The 19,318-nt window shown below is 48.1% G+C and overlaps 1 protein-coding gene across 10 annotated transcripts in view; it reads left to right on the top strand.

The window, feature by feature from the left end:
- The window catches only part of HIPK2 (homeodomain interacting protein kinase 2), a 182,468-nt gene that overhangs the window by 48,789 nt on the left and 114,361 nt on the right, over positions 1–19,318 (top strand). For all 10 annotated transcript variants that reach the window (XR_009454725.1, XM_059711953.1, XM_059711954.1 and 7 more), the window contains exon 2: positions 8,950–10,033. Coding sequence is in view for 9 of the 10 variants with exons in the window: in XM_059711953.1 (XP_059567936.1) it covers positions 8,950–10,033 (1,084 nt within the window). In the remaining variant the exon portion in view is untranslated. The remainder of the gene's footprint in view (positions 1–8,949; positions 10,034–19,318) is intronic.

Below are 19,318 nucleotides of genomic sequence, written 5' to 3'. Positions count from 1 at the left end.
TCTGCTTCCTCAGGCAGTGCCCTAGTCCGGACCCTCCTCCCTCGCCCCTGGCTGCTGTGACAGCCGCAGCCTCCTACTCAAGGCCAGTCCCTGTCCATGTGCCACTATGCACCAGTGAGGGAAGTGTACCTCTTTAAGGAGGTGAATTTCTTCTGTTTAACAACTTTGATTGGTTATGTTTCTCAAATGTCATCATAACCAGAGGATGCAGAAGTGAGAGCGGACTTAGGGTCCCTGTTGTGGGTGCCCGTTATTGACCAGGTGGTGTCCAGTTGGGGTGCCCACACTTCAGATCTGCCTCTTCTCACGTATCAGCTTCTGTTTCTCTTGGCCATTATTGCACCTGACTCCCTGTTCTCGTCCGAGAAACTAGAGTAAAGAAGAAGAAGGGGGAACAGCCCAGATGTGGGAGTCAGTCAGACTAGGAGTAGCCGAGTGGCCTGGGCAAAGCATGCCATCTCCCACAGCTCCACTTCCTACCCATTAGAGAGCTACAGCTTGTTGCTCATTGTGTTAGATGACACTCAGTAAGACCCCAGGGAGTGAAAGTGGGTTGCTTTAGTGGTAGGGCTTCACACCAGCTGTTTTGACTATTCAATGATTCTGGGTAAGTGGGCTCTTGGCGCACAGTATAGACTGGTGGTTAATAGCTTTGCACCTGTGATTGCATTACTGCTGTGTAAATGCCCCTAAGCTGTGGCTCCCAGCAAACCTACGCTTCCTCAGGACAGAGGCCCTTGTGGAGGCTGTCCCCACCCCATCCCCTGCTCACACCCAGTGATCAGGATCCAGAATACTCTCCTGCCTTTCAAAATATACCCATCTTTTTTTTTTTTTTAATCCATTGATTTTTTTTTTTTGATTTTTTTTTTTAGAGAGAGTGGAAGGCAGGGGGAGAGACAGAGGGAGAGAAACATTGATATGAAAGAGATACATTGATTAGTTGCCTCCCGCACGCTCCCCGACCTGGGGCCAGGATCGAGCTTGCATCCAAGGTACATGCTTCAGTCAGACACTGTATCCACTGAGCCAAACCAGCTAGGGCTATACCCCATCTTTCTAATCACAGCTCTAACCCTGGTTCCTCCGTAAACCCTTGCCTAACCCCAATCCATAGTGATTCCTGCCTCTGAACTCTTCTCACGTTTACTTTGACAGCTTGCTTATGTTGCTTAGACTTGCCAGTTGTCCCTTTTAATTTGCAAGGAACTTGGCAACCCGATGAGATTTAAGCTCTTTTAGAGCAGTGCCCATGTCTTAAATGTCTTTGTTTCCTTTTGTGCCCAACCCCAGTCTTTTTTATTTAGAGAACCCTTGATGCAATCAATAGTATTGTCATTATTGACAAAAGAATTCTGTAGAGCTTGCGGTTGATCCTAATCTGTGTGCCGGTGGAATATACTATATATGTAACATTACACAACTAGTGGATAAAGAGACTTTTATTGAAAATGGTAGCAAAGCCCCATAGACATTTGCTATACAGTATTTTGGAAATGTGTCATTTAGAAATGGTGTAATCTGAAATGATCTTTGCACTACTTATGAAATATAAACTTGACAAAATGATAGTGATTATCATTAAAATTTTAATGAATATTGTCTCGTATGCCAGTGCAGACATTTTTTCTAGTATTTTTTAACCCCCAAAGGCATCAAATTAATCATGTTTTACTGGTTACTCAATGGTTATACAGAGTAACCCTTTTCAGATATTTAAAAATGTCCATTCAGATGTGTATTTCTAATATTCACATACATTTGACATTTCTTTTGTATGTTCTATGATTTTGTTATGTCTGATGTGCATAATGTGATAGATAAGACAGATATGACATTGCGTTGGGTATGGAAATTAATTCTTCCTTTGAATCCTTGATCACAAAAAAAAAAAAAAGATCTGTAGCTTCTATCAGATACTCATTTTTCAGCAGAAGTGTGTGTCTGATGGATTTTAGGCAGTGGGAGAGTTGGTACCTCTTAAACTAAGGTGTTCATGGTTGTGTTCCCTTTAATAAATGTAACTGGATTCTGAGTGATAATCTATTTCATACCTGCCAAACCAAAATTAAATTTTATATACTGATAAAAACAGTGCCACTGTTTTACTTATAATTCCTTCCCTCAAGCTTTGATAGAATTCAGTGAAATCGAATTCAATTTAATTTTTTGAAATCAGAGTTAAACCCTCACTCATCCCTGTAGTTTCACCAGGGTCCGATCTTCTAGGAGATAATTTGGAGTGGTGAAACAGAAAGAAAAGGCACTCAGATGTGAAGCAACTTTTCAGTTTATCTAGTTGTGAAATATAAAGTTATGAAGAAACAAAGCAAAAGAACTAAATAAGCCAATCCTTCAGTAAATGACTTTTTTTTTTAAATGGAGTTAAGACTTCAGTAAAATCATGAAGATTTTTAGTTACTTTTTTAAGTGGAAAAATTTATTCTCAACTCTAGAAAAATGAATTTTTCATTAAACCATTAAGACAAAGAGGAACATAGACTGTTCTGGGTCAGGATCCGGTTTGTTCACTTATCATAGGAGCCTACACCCATCACTGACTTCCTAGCTTTCAAACTAGGACCCTTGTGAAAAGGGAAGTTCAGAGGGTGCTCTTACCACCTGAATCGGCACAACCAGGGTGATTCCAGGCAGTCCCTGACGAAGTTAGGTGTGGGCTTATCCCATCCATAAACATCTGGTGTGGCTCAGGTGGTTGAACGTTGTCCCTGTGCACTGAAAGGTCGTAGGTTCGATTTCTGGTCAGGGCACAGGCCCAGGATTCGGACTGGATCCCCTAGGGGGTGTGCAGGAGGCAGCCGATAAAATGTTCTGCTCTTCTCACATCCAGTAGAATGTTCTGCTCTTCTCACATTGATGTTTCTCTCTCTCTAAACATAAATAAACTAGTCTTTAAAAAAAAAAAAAAACACAAAAAGAAAAACAAAAAACCCAGAGCCTGATGTGTATTAGATGCTCAAGATTTTAAAATCTGTGGAATCATGAGAATCATGAGCCATCGGGCTTGAACTCAAGTGTAATAGCATTTTATGGACATAAATGGCATCTATGATAAAGTTTAGAAGGTAAATATTTAAAAATCAGTTCTTTGAAATGCAGACTTACTTGCATTTTTTAAAGCAAAATGAGCATTTGAATAAAGTAGCCAAAAGGAGGTCAGTTGTCCTCATTGCCTTTAGCGTCCGGGCTATTAAAATGCGCCCTAAGTAACTGGGGAAACTGAATTTGTTTGGGGCACAAAAGAGGCCGTCTGTTGTCTTTGTGGTAATAAGAAATGACTTATAAATAACAGGCTTTAGTTCTGCTAACTGAAGGATATATTTTAATATCAATTTTATAGGAGCTGTTTTTCACTTGCCACATGCAAGGAGGAATATATTGCATATGGTTGTATAAGTTGTCTTAAATTTTAATAAGTATCTTTTTAAATGCTTTTTACTGATCATTTTTATAACATCCTCATAAACTTGTATCAGTGACATTAAAAGGCGTGTAAGGCCCTGATGTATACCTGACATTCGGGGTCTAATTTTGACCCGCGTCAAACATGAGTAGCAAGGTGATATGCAGCCTTTAGAAGCTTTAGTTCTAGATCGTCGGGACTTGCTGAGTGCAAATAGGAACGTCTTGCCAGGTGCTGCCTTGGGAGGCTACGTAAGCTTTTGTGGCCAAGTCTGGGTCTGGGGACCCCTTTGGAAGCAGGTGTGAGGATCGCAGGTTTACCCTGCACTGATTCTCCGGATACTTCGCACCACTCGCGCCCCATGGGCTCAAAACCCCCCTCACTGTTGGATTGTAGCCTCCCGGTGTTCCCTCAATGAAGAGCAAACCCACTGTCCTCCAACGACAGCCCGCGAGGAAGGGCAGAGATGACCTACAAAACAACTGAGATTCTGCCAGAGGACCAAACTGAAAGTGTGCATAAGCCCTTGGCTTTTCAGAAAAGAAAATAGGCCAAAACCGGTTTGGCTCAGTGGATAGAGTGTCAGCCTGCGGACTGAAGGGTCCCAGGTTCGATTCCGGTCAAGGGCATGTACCTTGGTTGCGGGCATATCCCCAGTAGGAGATGTGCAGGAGGCAGCTGATCGATGTTTCTCTCTCATCGATGTTTCTGACTCTCTATCTCTCTCCCTTCCTCTCTGTAAAAAATCAATAAAATATATTTTAAAAGAAAAAGAAAATGGACAGGGAAGGAGGGGAGCAGGCCTTTCAGAGCTTGGAGGCCAACACAGGAATGGGAGTGGAGAGCAGAAAGGTGCCCCCTCCTGGTGCCCAGCGCTGGGGTCTGAGAAACAAAGTGAAAGACGCGGGCTGACTCACGGAGGCTAAACTGATCAGGGGAGCTTATTCCAGAAAAACACTCTCAAGGAGCGATGTTTGGAAATACATTTGGTTGTCGCCGTAAGATTATCTTAGGATTAAGCTATGCAACCACCAGCAGTGTTTTATTCCTTATAAGGTATATTAGAGATTTTTAAATAATAATAACAGTAATAATACTAATTTGTTTCCTAGACCAAAAGGCCTCTGCTACAGAATAATGGTAATGAGACTGTATTACCAAACTTCCAGTTGTTAGAGAAGTCGGCTGTGGGATTTAGCATACAGCATGGTGACTACAATTAATAATACTGTACTAATACTTGAAAGTTGCAGAGAGAGTAGGTCTTAAATGTTCTAACCACCACCAAAAAAAGAGAGAGGTAATTATGTGAGTTAATGGATGTATTAACTAACCTTATCGTGGTCATCAATCCATAATATATACATGTATGTAAATATATACAAATCGTCACACTGTGCACTTTAAATTACACAATGTCATGTCAGTTACATCTCAGTCAAGCCGGAAAGAATCAGGCTGCATCGGAATGAATTGTGTCTAGTTCTTGGAACGGTAGCTGTTGACCTTATCAAAGGAGCAATGGGACCGCATGAGGCCAGGCCAGGGTCTGAGGCAGCCGGTGGTGAAGGGCACTTCCAGCATGCAGGGCCTCTCCGCTGCTGGCATCTGTCCCCGGACGTAGCCAATGATGATTTCCACAATTTTATGACCCTTGGCCGTCATCCCAATAAGTCATAAGCCATCTTCTTCCCCTCTGTAAAATTCCACTTCTACACCCTGGCCTTTCCACCAAAATCTTTTTGAAACAGTCAAAATAGAGCCACATCTCCTTTATGTAACTTCAGCATATTCTCCTACTGCAGCCCTGACTGACACGGCCCCCTCCCCCTCCCCCTCCCCCTCCCCCTCCCCCTCCCCCTCCCCCTCCCCCTCCCCCTCCCCCTGAAGTACTTGTGGTTGAGGAGTAAGGGGCAAGCTAGATGCCAAAGGATAAAGAAAACGCTTATTTGTGTTGCCTCTTCAGTGGGTGAGTTAGTTACTAAAAGCCAAGGGACTGGTCATTTCTATGTTAGATACATCATCTAGAACCGTATGGATATTTAATACTGGTAAATAGAGAAAATCATTTTCTGTGTTATTATAGAATTAGGGGGAGGTTGACTTGAACAAAAAGAGCAGTGGGAAGAAACAGGTCAAGCACAGTTCTGAAGAAGCAAACCGAAATAGTCCTGTGAGCAGAAGGAGGCACAGAGAAGTGTAGTCATATCACACATATTGGAGTTCAGGATCCAGACAAGTAAAGAGGCCTCTGTCAGATCTAGGGGATCAGGCTCCAGGTGGGGTTCAGAGCAGGTATAGGGAAGTCAGAGCATGTCCAGGGAGAAGTACAGGCAGAACCTGAAAGCTGACTGTCCTGAGTTTTTAAAATGTCTTGCTTAGGATGAAAAGCTTTTAGCAGGTTTTTCCGTACTTCCCGGAGAAGTGCGTCCAGGTTCAATAAGTGCTTGTGACTCTGTAGCCAGCTAAGCTCGCTCTTGGAGACCAGGCCAGTTAGAGAACTTTCTCCTATCAACTGTGTGCCTACCATGTATCATAAACTCAGCTCAGTGCTGGGGAAAACACAACGAAGTATGAGGTATGAACTGTAGTTCTTGCCCTCAGAATATAGCCTGGTTATGAAAACAGGACCTAAATGTGTAAAAAGTTAAGCAGCACGAAAGATAAATGGTTCAATCCAATAAGACAAGAGAGTTTGCAGGACAGAAATGCATTTTGTGACCAAATGGGTGGTACATATGGTAGATGCCATAGGAAGGGAGAGCTGAGAGTAACCACTGTGGCTTGGCAAGGTCTGGGAAAGGGAGGGATCTGAATTGTCTTGTCTTTAGATAAGTTGAGAGAAATAGGGAAGTCGTGCCAGATGGAGGAATGGTGTAAAAGTGTGGAGGTAGGAAGTTTGAGAGGCATTTAAAAACAGTAAAACAGCTTAGAGTTGAAGATTGAGGAAGATTAATAGTTGGAGATGAAGCCAACAGGTAGTTGAAATAAAAATGTGATGATGCTGAGTGAAAGAGTCCTCAACTTTATCTTCTAGACACGAAAAAGTCATTAAGAGTGTTTGGACAGAGGAGTGACATGCTTAGAAAAATCCTGGGCAAGTTAGTCTGGTCGCTGAATATGGCAAATCAGAAGAAGAAAGATCGCTCAGAAAAAGCAGGTGTCTATGTTTGCTTTAATTCTACTAGAAAGTGGTAAATGTTTTAACTATGAAATAGCAACAAGAACAGAAATAAAGAAATGGAAATAAGAGACATTTTGAAGAAGGAGAGGGTAATAAAACTTAGCACCTTCTTGTCCATGGAGGCAAAGAAGAATCATCAAAGGTAAATGCATAGTTTTGGAACCAAGTGACTAGAAGACTATTTTATGAACAGAAATGGGGAGGACAGGTTGGAGGGTGAGGTGGCTACATTTTTAAGGAAAGATAACGAGTTGACCTTTAGATGATAGTCTTTGATGAAGCAGGAGGCAGAGATATATTACTGGAAGGTACAAGGGAGAGCCTCGCCTGTGCTAAACGTGTGGGGGTCGCCTGCATAGAGATGACTGTTCTACCTGTTTGAATGGATTCTATCTTCTAGAGAGAGAAGAGTCAAAATGTTGGAGATGCCAACATTTTTTTTTATTTATTGCTTAAAGTATTACAAAGGGTATTACATGTGTCCATTTTTTCCCCCGCCCTAGACAGTCCCCTAGCCTCCCCTATCCCCCAGTGTCTTATGTCCATTGGTTATGCTTATATGCAGAGATGCCAGCATTTTAAAGGAGGAAGCGGAAAGAAACCACCCAGCGCGCAGTGTGCAGTGAGGTAGGGAGGAGGCGACAGATTCGAGTAGACGCAGATAAGAGCATCAAGAAGGACGCCGCGGTCAGCAGTGTCAGATGTTGCAGAGAGGTCACCGAGAAAGGCTAGGGACTGAAGAAAGGCCACTGGGTTAGGCAGGAAGTCGTTCACCTTTAGGACAGTCTCACAGGGTGTGTATGTGGGGTGGCGGGGAGGTGGATTAAGGACGGAGCCTTAAAGAGCAGGGGTCTAGCGCTGATTACAGGTGAGAAGAAGGAACAAAGCAAAGGGGGGAATGTGGCGATCACTCCCCTTGCCTTCCAAGTTGGGAATGTGTGTGTGACACACGAGAAGACAGAAGACAGAGATTAAGCCACTGATTCATTAAGGACTTGGATCCCATCAACAGGAAGAAATTAAAAGCTGTAGGAGAAAGAGAGGACGGTGGAGGGAACGGGGTTCAAGAGAAATCGGAAAGGGTGAATCATGAGAACAGGGGAACTTTGAAAGTCGGAAAGGAGACACCTCTTCCTCTGAGACGGAGAGGAGAGAGTGGAGGATGGGTGTAGACTCAGGAATGTTTTGAAAGGAAGAGAATAAAGGCGGAAAGCAAACTGCTGACCTTAGGCTTCTGGACAAAGTGGAAGGTGGGTGGCCTGCTGAGAGAGAGGCTGGACTAGGGTGATGGGCGATGGGGCGAAAATGAAAATGTTAAATACCACTCTGGGTAACACGAGGGGGTCAGAGAAACGCGGACATCAGGATGGCCGAACGCCAACGGTGCTTGATAGGAAACCCACTTATAAGAGATGCTTATGACTGCAGCTTAGAAGACGGCACTGTGTGTTTCTACTGTCACCTTTAAGAACTTATTCTTCCTCGTTGTCTTATTTTTCCTAATATATTTTCTATGAATTTTTTTATTTCTAGTATCACCATAATTATTAATTGCACAACTATTCCAGAGTTATGCTCTTATAGAGTCCTGAGGTTATCTAAATTGTGGGGGAGATGTTGGTCTGGAATACTTTCTAGCTGAATTAATTTATTGATATATGCATTTAGCAGAAAAAGTTAGTAACTGAAACCCATGAATTGTATTACCCACTTCCCCCAAATAATGCTTTAGACTATCTAAACATTGGACCAACTGCTTATCTACTCAACCCTATAGAATTCATCTAAGAGTAACTTAAGAATGAGATCCCAGGAGTAATTATGGGTCATCCAGAAGCTAGCAGGTCGTGAGTAGCTCCATGATTGGACCTATGTGGGAAGATGTTTCTTCATATGACTGAACCAGACCCTCAGGGACTGGGACAAAGAGTAACTGACCATGGAGGACAACACACATAACAATTGCATAACAATACAGTCTTCAGTTTTGCTGGGATTGCAACCAGTGAGAATTGAGGAAGAATTCATTTCTATCACAAACATTATTTGTAATATATATAATGAACAAAGTCCTGACATTCAAATTCGGTGTCTCCATCTTAAATATGTTCCTGACTCTGTCAGTCTCCCACCTCCTGGTGGTGTCAGGTGGAACAACAAACTGCTTGGCCCCACAAACTGAGTGACCAGAATGTGCTTCTGGATGGAATAGATTCACCGCTGCAACCTTGTGGGACATGTTCTATAGGCCCCAGCCACCGCTCAGAACGGAAATGAATCTGTTGAGTTTATTCATGCGATGGCAACTAAAAAGTTATTTTCTCCTTTCTGTCTCTTGTAGGTATGGCCTCACATGTGCAAGTTTTCTCCCCTCACACCCTTCAATCAAGTGCCTTCTGTAGTGTGAAGAAATTGAAAGTAGAGCCGAGTTCCAACTGGGACATGACTGGGTACGGCTCCCACAGCAAAGTGTATAGCCAGAGCAAGAACGTGCCACCTTCTCAGCCAGCCACCACAACCGTCAGCACCTCCTTGCCCATCCCGAACCCAAGCCTACCTTACGAGCAGACCATCATCTTCCCAGGAAGCACCGGGCACATAGTGGTCACATCAGCAAGCAGCACTTCTGTCACTGGGCAAGTCCTCGGCGGACCACATAACCTAATGCGTCGAAGCACTGTGAGCCTCCTGGACACCTACCAAAAATGCGGACTCAAGCGCAAGAGTGAGGAGATTGAGAACACAAGCAGCGTGCAGATCATCGAAGAGCATCCACCCATGATTCAGAATAATGCCAGCGGGGCCACTGTAGCCACTGCCACCACTTCGACTGCCACCTCCAAAAACAGTGGCTCCAACAGTGAAGGCGACTATCAGCTGGTCCAGCATGAGGTGCTGTGCTCCATGACCAACACGTACGAAGTGTTAGAGTTCCTGGGCCGAGGGACGTTTGGGCAAGTGGTCAAGTGCTGGAAAAGGGGCACCAATGAAATTGTGGCCATCAAGATCCTGAAGAACCACCCGTCCTATGCCCGGCAGGGTCAGATCGAAGTGAGCATCCTGGCCCGCCTGAGCACAGAGAGCGCTGACGACTACAACTTTGTCCGGGCCTACGAGTGCTTCCAGCACAAGAATCACACGTGCTTGGTCTTTGAGATGCTGGAGCAGAACCTCTATGACTTTCTGAAGCAGAACAAGTTTAGTCCCTTGCCCCTCAAGTACATTCGCCCAGTCCTCCAGCAGGTGGCCACAGCCCTGATGAAGCTGAAGAGCCTGGGTCTTATCCATGCAGACCTCAAACCGGAAAACATCATGCTGGTGGATCCGTCCAGACAACCATACCGAGTGAAGGTCATCGACTTTGGGTCAGCCAGTCACGTGTCCAAGGCTGTGTGTTCCACCTACTTGCAGTCCAGATACTACAGGTAAGACCCTCTGCACTGAGACCGGAGATGCCGGCTGCCAGTGGCAGCCACAGGGAATGTGCAGTGCTAGTCACTGCGGGGGAGACAACTTTCTATGCCTGCAGTGCAGTGCTGCCTTCCGGTGAGCAGAACTTAGTCGGGAAATCGGGACGTGTGCACATGGGAATGGTGATTGGAAGCCATGTAGAAGGGAGCCAGCCAGGTAAGGTTCTTGGCGCACACGTTCAGAGTTGGAAAGGGCTCCTGGGGGGTGCGGTGAAGGGCAGATGCAGAGCAGGGTCCTCATGGATCCAGACATGGGTGGAGGAGACGGGGGGACGTGCATTATTGAAGTCACTGTGGCAAGAACATGCAAGATTCGCATTGGAGACAAGGAGGACCCCTTCCTGGCCAGAACAGAGCATCTGGGGGTCGTGGGAGCTGGGGTTGAAAGGATAAGTTGGGGCAGGATTGTCTTAAATACCAGACTACGAGGATGCAACTGTGTCCTCAACGATGGAGCAAGCACTAAGCGTTACAGCAGCAGGGGGTAACAGGACGAACATGATGCTCTGAGAAGGTGGCGTTTACATGTCCATGTTTGAGGGATCGAAGGAGGGACAGATGCCTCGGGCCCGTTGGCTTGCTCCTGGCGAGAGAAGGCCAAGTTTTGGGTCAGGATGATGGGAAGTGGGGGGAGAATTGTAGGGAAGGGCAAAGCTTTCATTCCTTCACTCACTCCACAAGGAGACTTCACTGCTCACCTGAGCCGGCCTCCGTGCTGGTGCCGGAATCCCGGGGTCTCCAGCAGGCCGGTTCCCACCCCTGGCTACACAGTAAAATCACCCCAAGGCTTTTAAAAGTAACCCGACTTGGGTCCCAATCTCCACAAACTGAATCCACATCTTTTTGGGGATCCCACTGCCCAGCCAGGGTTGAGACCCGGTGCTGCAGGGTGGAGGGTGGGGGACGGGACCAGATGAGAGCGCTGGCTTTGGAGTGAGAAGCCTGGCTTGACCCTGATCCCTGCACTGACTAAGCTGTGTGACCTGGGCTTGCTGCCTCATTTCCCCGCGACTCCACTCCCTCACCCGTACACTCGGGAAATCGGTCACCAGCCCGTGGGGTTGGTGGGATGGTGGCACGTGGTGACACAGCTCCGTGGTGGGCGCAGGAAGGAGTGGGTGAGGGGGACAGGACGGGCTGTTCTGTGGCGGTGGTGAGGGGCTGTGCTTGGAGTGATGTTGAACAGTCCAGTGAAGGTGGAAGGTGCCAGGAAACAAAACCAAACTCCCATGAGAAGATAGTGCTGACGGCCCTGTCAGAATCCCAGGCTCATCTTTGTCTGACGCCGCACTTCCTTCCCGGCCACAGAGAAACGGCTGGAAAGCAAGCGAGAGCCGGTGGGTGGCACAGTTGGCATCACCTGGACCTCCACCGGCCAGCTCCCCTTGTTACTGATGCACTGACCTTCGGGCCCGTCCCTGCACCCAGCCCTCAGCCTGCAGCCTGCAGCCTCGTGCATAGCCTACAAGGCAGGGTCCCACACGTGCCCTCCTCACCTCTCTCACCTCCTGACTCGGGTCTCCTGGCCCCTCACCTGTGCTATTCGTCTCCCCGCCTAGGCCCACCCTCCCCTTAGGAGGCATTTCCTGAGCTACAGCAGCTCCTTTCGAGGCCCCTGGTCCGTCCTTCCCACCATTCCTCCCCCCTCAGTGCAGGTGCGAGCATCTCCCGTCCGGGAGGAGCGGGCTTGCCGCTGCCTCCTGCTCACTCCCTTCCTGTCCGCTCACCGGCTCCGTCAGCTTTGCGGTTGGCTCCCTGTCCCTCTGCTCCGGAGCAGGCGATCCTCATCACAGGGAGAGGGGGGACCCGGTGTGTCCCTGGGGGCGGGGGTGAAGGAGGGCGGGCCAGCGCGGGTTCTCTGAAAGCAGCGCGGTGGCGTCAGTGCGGTCACCACGGCTCCCGCTGCCGAGGCCGCTGAGCCGCTAGGTGGCTGATGCAGCGTGCCACGGGCTGCTGCCTGCTCGGCCCCGGCCTGAACTGAGGGTGAACGGCGGCTGCTCGGCTTTTATGATTTAGCTATACCCGGTGGTCTCAGTGAACAGAGCTGGCTTTATTCGAGTTACTGCAAAGCGAGCGTGGCCGCCTGTGAAGACTTCAACAAGCGCCATTTGACAGGCAGTGCACACTCAGCGCAAAGCCTGACGGACCCATACGTTGGCTTTGGGATCCTCGGGCGCTCTCTCTTCTCACCCCGTGTCCATGTGACACTTCCCGCCCCCGTCCCAAGATGGGCGCTGTTTTACTTTGCTTGTCTGTCTGCGCCTCGTGCCCTGTACCCGGGACCCCCACTCGGGAAATCGGGGGCAGGAGGGACCTCTCCGGGGGTGGTGAAGGCCTGCTGGCTGATGCTCCCAGGGCTCTCATTAGCTCTCCTCTCTCTGCCCCCACTTTCCACCTCTGCCCCACTCCCTCCCAGGCGCCCTGGTGGTGCATCCCCTGCCTTTCCCCTCAGTGGCTGTTGCCCAGCATTCTGAGGAGGAGAACCTCTTCTTCGTGGTTGCTTTGGCCTAAAGAGCAAGTGTCCACCCTTCTGGTCCTCATGCCCCTCACCCTCATCATGCCCGGCTCTGGTTCCAAGGGCACAGCCCAGCCTTTCTGCTTGAAATGATGCTATGTCTCTGAATTGGTCACTATGTCCTATTCCTCCAATCTGTGCCCTCCCCACCCCCCACCCCCCGCCGCCCCCCGCCCCGGCCCTCGTCTGAGCCCCGGGGTAGCTGCCGAGAGTTTCAGGACAGTCTCCACTATGTCTGCACCAGTCCTGGCTGTGGGACAGCCAAGTCCGGGCCACATTTATCAAGTTGGTTTTCCCTGATTGCCTGGCCTCTTATGGGGGAGAGGGGTGGTGTGGGGTAGAGCACTGCTGGGGTCCAACCCCAGCAGGTCCAGGGGTCCCCAAAGGTGTGGACGGAGTCGGCAAAGAAGGAATGACACGGAGGCAGCCTTCGGGTGATCATCACAGCCAGGTTCCTCTAGCCAGGATCTCCAGCCAAGTTCTGTCTAGGATCTCCAGCCAGGTTCTGTAGCCATGTTCTCTTGCTAGGTTCTCCAGCCAGCTTCTCCAGCCAGGTTCTCCAGCCAGGTTCTGTGGCCAGGTTCTTCAACCAGGTTCTGTCTAGTTTCTGTAGCCAGGTTCTGTCTCTAGGTTCTGTCTCTAGGTTCTGTCCAGGATCTTTTGCCATGTTCTCTCGCTAGGTTCTGTCTCCAGTTTCTGTCCAGGATCTTTTGCCATGTTCTCTCCAGCGAAGTTCTTCTGTCTCTAGGTTCTGTGTAGGTTCTGTGTCTAGGTTCTGTGTCCTGTTGTCTTGTTACATCTGTATTTATACCAGTTGATTCCAATCCTATCAATCTCTATTCCAAAGGTTAGGGTGTTTCTTATCTCCATTCCAGGGAGTAAAGATTATGTAGCTTAAGCATGATTAATTACCTGCCTGGCACTTAGTTAAGGGGTTTTATTCCCTCCCTAACTTCAGGGAAAAATCCCTACCTGGGGAAACAACCTTTCTCTGAGAGGTGACCTTCGTTAAAACACATAGCACTAAGGGGAGCAAACACATTAAGAACAGTATGCTATATACGCCAGGTCCCTTGAAAAAGCAAGGATGGACCGGCTTCCGGCAGAGCACTTCAGTTGTCTATTGTTAATCTGCATCTTAAGAGAATGTGCCTGTGCTTGAGCTGCCTGGGGTAGAGCTGCCTGGGGGAAGGTGCCTTATGCTATGGATCCAAGCAGACACCAGGGCTTGGTTTCCCAGGATCCCCCATGTCTGAGCTGGGTGCACCCTCTCTCCCCCCATACCTCTCACTTTCAAAGGGGAGAGCATTTCCGTGTCCCTCCCTGTTTTACATGGGACAGTATCAAGCGTCTGGTCCCTGCCTAGTGATGTGGAAACAGTGGATATAAAGAGAGGTTCCCGTCCGCAGCCTGGGGCACCTGGACAAGCAGGTGGGGCGGAGGGAGTGAGCTGTTTCCCTACCTGTTAGCCATTTGCGTGGCCGAGGTTGGGGGCATCTTGCTGTAGGTATTCTGTCAGGCAAGCCTGGTTGTGTGTAAAAAAAACAAAGGCTGCATTTTTAGTTTTTTAAGTTGATGCCTGGGTATCGTCTTCCAACTTGAAGGTCAGTTACAGGGTTAAGTGTCATCGCCCTGGTTCTCAAGCTTTATTATGCACAAGGATCACCTGGAGAGCTTGTTAAAAACAGGTTTCTGCCAAGGTCCTGCCCCAGACCCAGGGCACCAGCCTCTCCAGAGGGAGTGTCCCCTGACCTGAGAACGCGCACACACACACACACACACGCACGCGCACACACACACACATATATACACACACGCACACGCACACACACGCACACGCACATACACGCACACAGAACTGAAGGTGAGGTGGTCTGCCTTAGGCCCGCTGTTTGAGAAACACTGCTCAGGGGAGGAAGGGTTGTCTCAGTGGTGTCACCTTCCAGGGGTTCTCCCTCAGGAAGGAGGTGTAGGTGACCCTGTTTGTCACCTCACCTTGGAAGCCCTCGCCATTTCCCTGTTTGACTGCATTGGTGCCAGTTATGTTTTTGGAACAGAGACAGTACATTGATATTATTTTTTTTAAATATTCTTGTCTAGCCCAGCCGGCATGGCTCAGTGGTTGAGCGTTGACCTATGAACCAGGAGGTCACGGTTTCCAGTCAGTGCACATGCCCGGGTTGCAGGCTCGATCCCCAGTGTGGGCATGCAGGAAGCAGCCAACCAATGATTCTTATCATTGATGTTTCTATCTCTCTCTCCCTCTCCCTTCCTCTCTAAAAGCAATAAAAAATATTTTTTAAAAATACTCTTGTCTATTATACTTAATTTGAAGTACTTATGATCATTACTAGGACCCCCCCCCCCCCCAAAAAAAATGGGCATCAAAATTTAGGACATAAAAAATGGCGAGTAACCTACTTTTTCATAATAATCTAACCTTTCTGTCTGACTCTTTAGCTTGCAGAGACTATCTCCAAGTTGATCCCATGGTTGTTTTAGGTGGGGGTGGAGATACATAATTCAGTTCAGTTCGTCTGATGTCCATTGGGTTCCTACTGTGTGTCCTGTGGTAGATCTACTGCAGGGTACGAGATGAGGCATGCGCTCTGACCTTGAGGAGTGTACGCTCTCTCTGTGGAGGTTAAAGACACAACCAGACTGCCTAGAGTCTAATTCGGATGCTTTGATATTGCAAATGTTTGATCAGATCATTCAGCAGATATTCATAGAGACTCTAGGGAACCAATGCTGAGGACACCAGTTAAAGAATTCAACGTCAAGGATAGATTTTGCAAGATGGGTCAATAGGGAAGGGTTATAGAGCAAGAGCTACATTGAGGTAGGTCTTAAAGGAAATTCGAGATGGGGGTGGGGGACCTGGGAGCCAGGAGATTGGAATAAATAAGGGAAGATGGGAAACGGTGAGACCTGGAAGGAGTTGAAGGCTTGAGCTGGAAAACAGGGGTTAGGTGGGTGATGTCTGACCATGGCGCTTTTGATGAAGGCTTGAGGAGCTTGGATTTAACAAGGAGTAATTTCATGAAGTTAAGGATATTAATGAGGTTAATCGATTGGAATGGAAAAAAACAAAAAGACATTAGGGAGAATTCGGAGGCTAGGAGACAATAAAAGTAGTTATTCAGGCATAAAGGGAAGAGGCCCTAGATTATAATGGGAGACCCCCCTCCCCCCGCCTCAAGAATAAATGTGGACACTTAGTCCTTTTAACTGTTCTGTACTGTGATTACAGGGGTGGCCTCGAGGGAAGCTTTGTTTGTTTTGCTGTCTTTTGTTTATTGAGAAAAGTTCTGAAGCTCTGTCACTTCAGGACCTGGTTTCCGATCCCACCTCAGCCACTGAGTAACAGGCTCTGCGGAGTCGGGAGACTTTAGTTGCAATCCTGGCCGTGTGTCCCCAGCGAACTGTTCCACTGAGTCATTATCCACACGCCTGCATCTGGACCCCATTATGACTGGGCTGTGTTTATGAGACAGTTGGCCAGGGTTCAGTCTGTGGCCAGAGGACAGTTTTCTCTCCTGCGGGTTCACCTTGGCCTCATTATCCAGACTGGGAACCGTCCGTGATCTCTTCCCCATCAACAGGGCACATGGCATATTCCAGAATGGTTGGCAGGCGGACCTCTCTTTATTGCGCTCCACTTTATTGCGCTACACAGATGTTGCAGTTTTTACAAATTGAAGGCAAGAGCAGAAAAAATGACAACTCTCATTACTACACTCACTTTATTGCAGTGGTCTGGAACCAAATCTGCAGTATCTCCAAGGTGTACCTGTATTCTAAGTCACTTCAAAAGAGGGGCATAGCTTTATAAAGCCAGATGGTAGTTTTAAAAACTGTATAGTTTGTGCAGATTATCTATATACATAAAAGCCTAAGCAACCGAACGACCGGTCGACCGGTCGCTATGACGCGCACTGACAACCAGGGGGCAGACGCTCAATGCAGGAGCTGCCCCCTGGTGGTCAGTGTGCTCCCACAGCCAACCTCCCGTGACCCCACCCCACCCCCCACTCCCCACCCCACCTGCCAGGCCTCATCGGCCCCTCCCCCCTGGCCAACCTCCCATGGACCTGATTGGAGCCAATCACAGGCCAGGCAGAGGGACTCCACCTGTGCACAAATTTGTGCACCAGGCCTCTAGTAAAGTATAATGGGTGACTGACTAGAACAGTGGTTCTCAACCTTGTCTGCACATTAGAATCACCTGGGAATCTTTTTAAAATCCTGATTTCTGGGCCTTATCCTCCAGAAATTCTGTTTCTTTGTTATGGGGTGGGGCCACAACATTAGTAACAAAGAAACAGATTTTCTGGAGGATGAGGCCCAGAAATCAGGATTTTAAAAAGATTCCCAGGTGATTCTAATGTGCAGCCAAGGTTGAGAACCACTGGACTAGAAGTTCGGTTTGATTCAAAAGACCTGAAAGTTAGATAATCCATTGCAGCTGTTAACTTTTTTAATTAGTCTTTTATCACCACTACAAACAATAGAAACAGTTGCTAGTTTACACCTGAGGATATTAAGCAAAATATTCAACCCGTTGGCAATGTCACTCACCCAGGGAGATGGTTATAAATAAATATGTGAAAGCTTTTAGAGTCACAGCACTTTTCTGAGGAGAGGTAATCAGTAAGTTATCTTGGTTGTTAGCTTATCCTCAATTTTCCCTTACCCGTCTCTTCGACCTTGAGCTGTATGGTGAAATAATTTAAAGTTTTATTATGAAATAATTGAAGTTGGAAGCTCTGCATGTATTTGAGTGTATCTCTGCCCAGGTGCTCCAGTCCTTCTATCTCTCTCTCTCTCTCTCTCTCTCTCTCTCTCTCTCTCTCTCTCTCTCTCTCTTTCTCTCTCTCATAACACAGTGTAAACCCACACATGACATACATAGGCATAGGTGTACTTGTGAGCACGTTGGTGACAGAAGTCAACACTCAGCTCTAACAGAGATGCTGACCACGTGGAGGGAGGCACATAGACACATGCAACAAACATGCATACATGGAAGGACACACACGCACCACTTCAGAGACATTGAAATACCTTCATGCCTTCATATGTCACATGAGCCAACCTGAGGTCCCCAGAGACCAAGAGCCCAGGTTCAGAAGTGTGAATGCCCCAGAAACTTGGCCCAATTTTCTGCCTTGCTGCCCTGCTGCCAACTACATTGCCCCAAACCTGAGGACGGTAGGGCTGGAACCACTCTTGGGCGCAAGGCATAAACTGGTGGTTTTCAAAGTGCGATCCCAGGACCCTCCTGTCCAGAGCCACCAGGTGCTGGTTAAAAGTGGAGATCCCTGGGTCGCAAAACAAATCTAAGGAACAGGCTCTCTGGGGTGGAGCGGGGACTTTTAAACAAGCTCTGCAGCCAATTCTTTCCCGTTTTCACGTTATTGGGGTATGACGGGCATACAAGAAGCTGTGGGTATTTAACGTGAACACTTGGTGAGCTTGGAGATAGGTGAATATCCATGAAATCGTCACCACAATCTATGCCTTAAATAGAGCCATCACCTCCAGAAGTTTCCTGCTACCCTGTTCATCATTGTCGTTGTCATCGCCATCACCATCATCTTTATCATCATCTTCTTCTTCACCATCCTGTCCTCTGAGAACTGTTGCTCCAAAAGGCTTGGATTCCAAGTCCATCACCCACGGGGGTGAACTGAATGCCACGGCGGGTGAAGTGGGGCCCCTGGTGGCAGCCTGGCTTCAAGCTGTTGACCTTTCTTCTGGGTGGTGGGTGGCCCCTCTGGGGGTCAGCTGGTACAGTACTTGTGGTCGGACCCTTTATGCCCCATTGGTGGTGACAGTGAAGATCAAAAATAATTGGTGAGCCCAGCTGGTGTGGCTCAGCGGTTGAGCGTCAACCCAGGAACCAAGAGGCCACTGGTTCGATTCCCGGTCAGGGCACATGCCTGGAATTCAGGCTCGATCTCCTGTGGGAGGCATGCAGGAGGCAGCTGATCGATGATGTTTCTCTCTCATCAATGTTTCTATCTGTCTATTCCTCTCCCTTCCTCTCTCTCTGAAAAAAAAAATCATAGTTGGCGAGTGCACTGAGAGGTCATGTGGGTGGGCGAACTGGCCAGTGGGTGGTCTGAGAAGGGCGGAGTTGGGGAGGAGAGCAGATGAACAGCAGGGGAGACATAAGTATACACTCCTTCCCGCATAATTCACAGTTGATGTGGCACTTTCTGCTAAGTAGCTACTGAACTCTCCCTGTGGCCACAGCTGCTTTTGGAGCTATAATCCTCATTTATGTATCGAACGAGTAATTTTTTTAATTCCGAAGATATGCCAGGCGCTGTGCTTTGTGCTGAGGTTTCTAGAAATGAGTAGGCGTGCCCTGGGCTGTGCAGTTCTGCCCCAAAGCTGTAATGGAATGAGCGGTCCCCGGGGAGCCGGCAGCTGGGCGTGTCGGCCTCTGCTGTCCTCTCCATAAGCTGAGAAGGCAGAGCATGGCATCCTTGAATGGCTTTGCCCGTTCTCCCTGGCTCTTTGGGCCACGTGTGTATCCTGCGTCCTGGGTGCTCTCCCTCCTGCCCTTGCCTCTTCATGACAGCGGGTCTCTGCATCACCCTGGCACATGCCAACTACATGCCCAAACCTGTTTGGCCATCCTTTCCCCTCCCTCCCTCACCAAGCTACCCAGAGGAGAAGTGAGCGGCCAGCACAGCCTTTCTGAGCTGGTGAAG

The sequence above is a fragment of the Myotis daubentonii genome, chromosome 10 (assembly GCF_963259705.1).
Source record: "Myotis daubentonii chromosome 10, mMyoDau2.1, whole genome shotgun sequence".
In the NCBI taxonomy this organism is placed as follows: domain Eukaryota; kingdom Metazoa; phylum Chordata; class Mammalia; order Chiroptera; family Vespertilionidae; genus Myotis; species Myotis daubentonii.
This window is presented reverse-complemented; position numbering and strand designations above follow the sequence as displayed.